Genomic DNA, 8,699 nt, shown 5'->3' on the forward strand with positions numbered 1-8,699 from the left:
ATTGTCATTATTAATTTTAATTAATGCAACTGTAATATGCAATTTAAAAAAGAACTTCTGACATGTGTGATACCATTTGGTTAAGTAAGCAAATAAATAAAAACATCAAGTGCCAAAAAATCAATTTATTGTTGACCACAAATAATGAGGATTCAACAAAGTATTTTACAAACATTTCATCCAATTCACAATATATGTAAAGAAGTATAAATGTATACAAAGAGCTTATGAAAAAAACAAATACTCATATAAACACATTTCAAGTAAGTTATTAGCAAAATGCCCGACAGCTGTAAGATTACGGCACACAGCATTTATGTTGTCCATTTGCAGCGATTTGCTTAACCACAAGATTGGCAGGAACTGTCTTTTCTTTTGCATACAAGGCAATTTAACCAGACTGCTAAAGGCGAGTACTGTGCGTATAAAAGGCTGAGGACAACATACAGCTCCACTATCAGGCAATATATACATGAAGTGGGGAGGGGGTGGAATACAAAACTAAGAGCATGAACTATCATAAACACATAGTTTTCACCCAGGGCTCCTGTTGATGTCTTATTAAAATACGTTCAGCATGAGTGAGCATTTCCAACATCACCAGTTTAAATAAATAAATAAATAAATAAATAAAAGAAAACCCTGAGACGGACCTCACTGAATGAGAACAATACCCGCATCATTGTTAACCACCACTACTCATTACTTCATTCACAGGTTGCTTCACCTAGTTTTGGGATCCTCAAAAGTTATGTACATTTTGTCAACAAAGTTTCTCTAACCTTCAATAATACACAAATATTTTAAGAGCAACATCTATATATAAATTTATAAATGACATCATAAAACAATATCACATCTTACCAAATAAATAATTTAAAAGGTACAGAGTAATAAATAATCCGTAAAATAGGGGTTTCATTTAGAATCTGTGAATTTGAGATTGTCCAGTGTTGTTCACGAATATGAGAGATTGTCGCTTAAGATTGTCAAATTGAAGTAACTCTAAAAATTATTGTTTAAATGAGTTATTGCAGTGGTCAAAAGAGGTGTAGCACCTTGTCCCTCTGTTCACATTTACAAACAGTGTTTTTTTTCTAATGGCTAGTTTGGTTAAGCACTTTATTGAAAAGGCCATACTGGTGACAAACCAGCCTCCATCTTGCTGTTACTTGATCGTTCTCTCTGTTTACTGTCTCGTCTGTGTGGTGTGGCAGTTTTATTCTCTTCCCTCCTCTTCTTTGGATCCCCAGAGAAAAGAGAACCATCCTCGGTTTGTCTGCTTCCCAGGGCTGCTCGCTCTTCTTATGTCCTGGAAACACCAATACATACTTTTTTTTACACACAAATATAAACAATAAATACTGAAGAATAGTACACTAGTGTTTATAATAAAACCTACAAACGCTTGTAGTAGTGCCTTTTGTATTATGTGAACCTGTAATGAAGGATCACACAGGAAATGTCTAAAATGACCTAGATTAAAGTAGACTGAAGTTAATGTTTTTCCTTCTCCTACACCTTTAAAAAAGGGGCTCTTAAAGAGTTCTGTAGCAAAGGCAATGGTAATATATAGAACCATGACAACTTCAATGATTAAACGGTTCATTGCATTATTAAATGGTCCCCTTATGTGATAGAGAACCTGTTGTATAAGGTTATTTAAATAACTGTTTTAAAAATTGTTTTGTATCGCATTATAAAATCCACCACTGACACGCAGTCAAAGAACCTTTCTTCAGTACTATACAGCTCCGTTTTTACAAAGAGTGAAAACAGCTTCCATTTGCAATGCAAGTGTCGCCATCAGTGCTCCATCTTTTTATAAGGCAGTCACATTCAGATTGCAGTTCTAGTACTCCTCCTTATGACTTATACAGAACCTCACCCCTTTATCCAGCCAGGTGTCAAATTCATCACTCATCCTCCTCAGCTGCCGCCCATATTTCTTGGCTTTCCACAGTGCAGCAGGAGCCGACTGGGATCGACCTCGGAATGGAGCTCCATCCCCTGATCCACCGTCCTCTGCTGAAAGCCCGTCCTCGCTGTCCTGCCAGCGACTGACCGTGTACACCTGGGACTCGGAGTACAGCCGAACACGACCCCCAACCTCTGACAGTTCGTCTGGGGAAGCTAAGGGAACATATACCAGATATTTTAAATCTTAGGTTTAAAACAGCAGACACATCGCCTATATTAATATTCATTCATCCTACATATGTTTTTTTTTTTACATTTACATTTTTCTCTATGGGTTAATAATCTTCTCAGTATTTAAGCTAGTGTGTCTCCCAGTGAAGTTCCTGACTGTGACGGATGCTTTGAGAGAGTGGCTGATTTGTACCTGGTGATATGTTGCTTGGCATGCTGTGCTCACTGTCCAGCTGTGGAGAGTCACCATTCTTGCCAGTCTCTGACCAATTGGATTCATCTTGGTCATCCATGGTACTGATGTCATCTTCACTGTGCTTTTCCATTGTGCAAGCTGATGAGGGTGAAATATCACCATAATGTCATCCATGTTAATAGACAGAATGACTTAATAACAGACCAAAACAAGCAAAAGAAACAAAGCTGAAGTTATTCTCCAGCGTCTTATTCGAATTTTCCCGTTCCACCTTAAATGATCCAATTACTTCTCTATACCCGCCAGGCGCCAGAATGTTAAAGAAGCAACTTTTAAGGTGGAAACCAAAATTGGAATAAGAAGCTGGTGAACAGAAAGGCAACATCAGCCTCATGCAATAGTCGACTAGCAACACAGTCCATCATATTACACACGCATGTACATGTAGATGGTAAACCGGTATAAAATCTATTTCAATTAATGTCATATCACTTTATTATAAAAACAACTGTTTAATGAAGGTACACGAAGGAGAAGAAATAAAGATTTAGGAACGCTACCTGTGGTTCTAGATGAATTCCAGCACAATGGGTTGAAAAGCGTTCCTTTCTCTTCAGTCAGTGTTTTAATTACTTTCTTATATCCCTCCTCTTCGCAATTAAAACGAGCTCTCCTCAGTTTCTGCAGGTATTGATTGCTCATGGCATGCGACACACCCAAACAACAAAAGCCAACATGGCTAATTGACAAGTTTTAAATCTAACAAGCGTCTCCCGCCTTCTAACGTTGACATCGCCGATTCAAAATAAAGAACAAAATACAGCACTTTCCGCGACATTTAGTCAAAATGATTGTCTTCGCTTGAAAAGGAGACGCCACCGCTGCTTTATTTTCCCATAAGATTGTGCCTATCGCAACAACGTGGATGATCTCATATCACCCTCGATATCATTGTTGTTGCCCGTCGTCGTTTACAGCAGCGTTTCGCCTCCCGTCCAATCAGGTGCCAGCGTGCTTTCCGGATGAGCCAATCAAAACCCGCTGCTAGGGTGTTTTGAGCCGTTCTCTCGTGTAACGTCACTGTTGCGATAGGGCTTCACGAGCTCGTGCTGTCCCGTGACTTGTTTACTCGCAGCGCTCGCGGGACGCGGTGTGAGCGAACGGAATAGAAAATTACTGAAGAAAAACACTAAGAAATAGAAAATTATTGCCACAAATAAGCTGTTTTATCGAACTCTGAATGAAATGTCCCAGGAAGTGTCTGCCGTGGTACACGGTCCTGCGTTTTATATACACAAAGGACTGTTTACAAGTCTGATTTCAAAAGGATTGAGCTGTCCACAGCTTATTGTGCTTCCTGTGAGACGTATTTATTTAATGATATGTCCTTTCTGTTCATTAAAATGCCTGTAGATTCTAATGACTATAAATAACGAACAAATTGAGAACATTAGTCTGAGACGTGCTTGCCCAGGATTTTTTTCGACAAGGAGTATTTTAACGTTTTTCCTTTTTGACCAGTAGATGGAGACAAATGCCCATGTTTGGTTTTGGCTGTCTGTAATCGCCCATCTCTCATAAGTAGGACTAACAGTGAGACCGAAACATAGGTTTAAGTTTGAGCAGACTGAACAAAACAAGCTCAAAAAGAGAAAGTAATTATTGACTTTTTGAACTGATGAGCTGTAGTTAATTGCACTGGCGTTTTCTAGGCTAAATATATTTCATTTTTATTTCAAAGAACTGGCCTGGTTATTATATCAATACCTACTTCCCTTAAGGCCCTCCAAAGATGCCACCCGTCTTGGGTGAAGCCTTGTACATATTTTCCAATTATATACTTGCCAAGTAAGAAATAAAAAGATGCCAAAATTTCTAAAATTACAGGCGTGTCTGTCTTTTTTTTAAATATAATAATAACTTTCTTTGCCATTACAAGGCCATATTCCAGCAAAAGCTGTTTAGGATTTCAGACAGCCCAGTTGGCAAAAAGTTAGCAAAAATTTTCTGGCCCACTTGTGGGGCACATCCTGGGGTTTGTCCTGGTCCAGTATATGGCTGGGTTCTTGATGCTATCCAGCACCTGACCCCATTCAGGCCCGCATGCCTAATATCTGCCCGAAAGTGAACCAACAATCACGTAGGAAAGCCAGAATCGGCCTAAAACTGTTTGCTCTCTGGGAGGATTTTAAAAATGGTTCAACAGTAACCATGTAGTTTTGGGCCAAAAACATATCTCTGTAGTAATGTAACTTTCATAGATTTACATTATGTAAGTGAGATCTTTTGGGGAAAAATGTGTAATTTGGATTTAGAAAACTGTAATCTAAAATATGGTTTGAACCCTCTGTTCCTATGCATCTTGTTTGGCTTACTTATTTTCGGGACATCGCTCTTTTGGAATGTACAACAGCCAGGATAAATAAGGCCAAAATAAGAACAATTGTGTCCTGGTCAAATACTGAGAAAGAGCTGTTAAAAGTAATGAGAGCATAGTAACCTTTTCTAACTGATATGAGGGTGTAAACTTCAGTATACTGAGTTTAGTCATTTATCTATTTAGGTATTAATTTGTTTATGTCTTTTACTTTGGTGTGTATGTCTTTTCCTCTTGTATGGTTCTGCCACTGACCATCACTGCTGTCGTTGTCGGTGTTGCTACTTTGATGTCTAGCGATGATTGTTGTCTCCGTACTATGTTTGTTGTGGGAAGCTCTGTGGGCATGTCCTGGGCTTTTTGAACATAGTTCTCGTGTTTTTTTTTTGATGTGCATTGATAGAACATGTCTGTATATATTTTAGGCTCTCTTCCCGAATTTCCAACTGGATCCCTATACTCCTTCTCCCAGGCTGGTTTTACAGGTTCCAGGGTGAGATACAATGTGTTACATTCAGCAAATAAACAGTAATTGTGCCTTAAGATGTGCAGAAGTGTGTCCTCTGTATGTGTGTCCTTATTTTAACTTAGAAAATTAACAAAACGTAACTTGATCAAAGCAGCCAAACTTTTGCACATGACTGTATTTTAGTAACAAAAAGTAGAGTAATGTTATAAAATACATTTATAACCTGTTATAAAACCAGTTTGGAACCTACCTACCTTTTTTATTTGTATGTTGTTTTGTTTTTTTGGCCCTCAGTCCACCAAAAACAATGCATTTTGACCCCCTAATACAAGACATTTGGTAAAGAATTTCACAGAGATTAGACATTTGTGTATCACAGCAATATATTTTCTGCCATTGTTCTGAAACTGGACAATTTGTTTACAGAACAAACAAACGTAATGTACAAACTTTATGCATTTAATACTTTGTATCCCCACGTCTTTCCAAAGTCTATAGTTGAGGGTGTAAAGGAGTAGCTGTCAACAATCAGTAGCAGAAAGTACAGTTAACTTTACTGTTAGCTGTTGTTTTACCTGCTTCAAGAAAAATGTTGTATTGTGAATGATAGGGTTGTAGCCACATTAGCTTATACTTTACCTCATAATTAATTAAGGAATTAAGTTTCAATTCCCTGCGATGGACTGGCGACCTGTCCGGGGTGTGTCCTGCCTTCCACCCGATGGCGGCTGGGATGGGCTCCAGCACCCCACCGCGACCCAGAAGGATAAGCGGTTAAGATGATGTATGTATGTATAAGTTTCAATTCCATAGTCATATACTACTACTATAGTATAAATGTGTAATAAATACACATTTACCAAAGGGTAAACCAGTCATTTTGTAACTTGAGGCCTACGCTTAACAAAGAAAAAAGAGCAATGCAGGTTGTGCTCTTTTCCTTGTTGTATGCTGCTGCTTGAAGTTTTATTAATGTAGACTTTCAAGTGTTGTAGAGAATGTGTTCTATTCATATTTTATAAAGGCTTTTTGAATAAACCACCTTAATAAAAAGAGGTACCAGTTATATTTTCTGAAAATTAAACAAGTCTTGGCTGTTCCACAATGTGCAATGCTTAGGAAAGCCTTTAGGGGGCCTAGAGGAAGCCCTAAAGATACCTCCAGGATTCTCGCTTCTTTGAGGTGCCTAAAACACCTCCAGCTAGCAGCATTATGGGTACCATTACTGAGATTCATATTGCACCCCTGTGCAGTCTGCTCTGGCAGGAACCTTTGTGTACTATTAGAAGAATATATCTGGAAGCATCTTGGCGAATTTCTTCATGCAGAACTTTTCAGAATCCTTTAGGCCCTTAAGTCCTTCAGTTTGTGAAATTCAGCCTTTAGTTCAAACCAGGTGTTCAATAGAGTTTAAGTGGGGATGCACAATCATACTGGAATCTGCAGATAGGTGCTCAAAGAAAATGTACTGAGACCAGGTATTTTGATTCGACCAATATATCAAACTAATAGTTTGATTAGATGATTATTTATTATTTATCTCCAGAAGAGCAGTGTTCAGAATGGTGGGCTACAGTTCTACATGTCTGCATTTTATTCATTTTGGCCTTTGTAACCCTAAATGTTACATTTGTCTGTAATGCTAATCTAAGTAGATCCTTTCCCAACAGCACATAACAGCTGTCCCTGCAGCTGAAATTTGGAGATACATTTTTCCACATCTCTAAAGTTCCGTCTTAGAATTTGGTTGCATTTTCTGCTTTTAATGATCCAAGTAATCCCAAACACCTTCAGTAATGTTGAAATCTGGAATCTGGGGTGGGCAATCCATTGGTCTGAGAACACCAGCAGCTTCTTTGTTTGATTTGCCAGGTCTCATCTTTTTTGTCTATTTCCTTTTCTCAGTAATGGCTTCTTAACAGCTACATATCCTTTCAGACTCATAGCGGGTGGACAAAAACACCTGTGGATTCAGATGCGAGGCAAGAGTGGAGCTTGATTTTGCTGAAAGCTGAAGATGAAAGCTTTAAGTGCTGTTTATCTGATGGAGACAGTTTTGGTGGTTGAGAAGGTCTTGCATGGTTGTTAATCTCCTCACAAATATCTCCTGAAAAATGAATAACCTGTACTTAATGGCCATTTCAACGGGAGATTAAATGATTGAAAGGTGGTCTCTGAAATCAGAATCAGTTATTTAGCCAGCATTCAGAATGCAACTCAAATCTACAGCTCTTATTATTTGTCCATCAAATTTTAGCCCCCATTTTATAGCTTCATTAAAGTTACCAATGGCTCGCATGTCTAAATACTTTTGGGCTTATTGCATTTGAGCCCTCTTACAGATTTAAGGAATATTTGATAATTTCTGACACAGCAGTTCAGTTACATTTCACTGTTTGCATATTTGTACCGATTACCAGCAGTATGTAGTTCAACAGCCATTTGTTTCTTATGACATAACAGTTCTTTGGCTTTCTACAGTGCTGTCATTAAGTGATTGTACATACCTTTAGTTGTTTTAGTTCTGTATTCAGTACAGCACATTGAATTTGAAATGAAACAATGACTATAAGCTTAAAATGTGAAATGCCAGCTTTACCTTGAAGATTTTTATCTCAATATTAGATAAACTCTAAAGGATTACAAGCCATGTTATATATATATATATATAATATATATATATATATATATATATATATATATATATATAGCTTAAAAAGGTCTAGAGTTTATCCTAGATGTGGCATTTGAATTTCCATCTGAAGTATGTTGCTGTTGTCTTTCAACACAAGGCCAGAGTCTTTCTACAGACTAAAGGACTAAAGATGCACCAGTGCCAGTCAAGCTGACAATCATGAAGCTAAAAAAATCTGATGCAAATTCAGATTAATTGTACACTGTTAAGAAGAATGAACGCTTAGTGAAAGACCACTGTGAATTGTAAATTTTCTGAAATGCCTGATGGTCAGAAAAAATGTTTGTCAGTCAAAGCCAGTCAAAGTCAAACCACCTCACCTGTTAAACATGGTGGCGGGGGCATGTATAGCTGCCTGTAGAACAGTCTCATTTGCCTTCATTGATGATGCGACTGCCGACAGCAGCAGCAGGATGAAATCTGAAATGAACAGATGCATCTTAAAGGGAATTTTTTTTAGGGGAAAGTTTTTGGGATACTACTTTTCCTTATAACGCCCTGCATGTACCTCCTCAGCATCATTGGCATTTTTTTTTTTATCAGTCCTATCATAAAACAATGTCTCAGTTATAAAGCAATGAGTTCTGCCTTTTTAAACATATCTACTACAACTCATCAGCTTATTAGTAAGCCCAGTCCAGATTGAAACACTCCTTATAACTTGAGTGAATGGGCAGAGCTAAACTGCTGTAGGGTGAAATAAGAAGATCTGTAATTGTGATGGTTTTCATGACATTCACAAAGCCACTGATTTCAAAATGGACTGTTTTTGCAGCTGAGTTTCCATTAATGGATGTATGTATAAACAGAA

General features: G+C 37.9%; 1 protein-coding gene across 1 annotated transcript; it reads right to left on the reverse strand.

Moving 5' to 3' along the window:
* Positions 1-110: 110 nt before the first annotated feature.
* On the reverse strand, positions 111-3,332 carry bada (BCL2 associated agonist of cell death a). Its single transcript, XM_036589057.1, has 4 exons — positions 2,908-3,332; positions 2,345-2,485; positions 1,889-2,133; positions 111-1,312 (listed from the first exon to the last, which is right to left on the reverse strand). Exons 1-4 carry the CDS (start codon positions 3,047-3,049, stop codon positions 1,220-1,222), a joined length of 621 nt encoding a protein of 206 aa, XP_036444950.1. The 5' UTR covers positions 3,050-3,332; the 3' UTR covers positions 111-1,219.
* Positions 3,333-8,699: the final 5,367 nt, after the last annotated feature.

This window comes from Colossoma macropomum, unplaced genomic scaffold, assembly GCF_904425465.1.
Source record: "Colossoma macropomum unplaced genomic scaffold, Colossoma_macropomum, whole genome shotgun sequence".
Classification (NCBI taxonomy): domain Eukaryota; kingdom Metazoa; phylum Chordata; class Actinopteri; order Characiformes; family Serrasalmidae; genus Colossoma; species Colossoma macropomum.

What these genes read in the sequence shown, in the direction of transcription:
- bada (XM_036589057.1), bottom strand. Translation starts at nt 3,049, where the DNA reads ATGAGCAATCAATACCTGCAGAAACTGAGGAGAGCTCGTTTTAATTGC. An exon ending in GCCAAGCAACATATCACCAG is followed by an intron (nt 2,134 to 2,344) that starts GTACAAATCAGC and finishes ATGTTCCCTTAG; the next exon opens with CTTCCCCAGACGAACTGTCA. An exon ending in ACACCTGGCTGGATAAAGGG is followed by an intron (nt 1,313 to 1,888) that starts GTGAGGTTCTGT and finishes TGGTGTTTCCAG; the next exon opens with GACATAAGAAGAGCGAGCAG.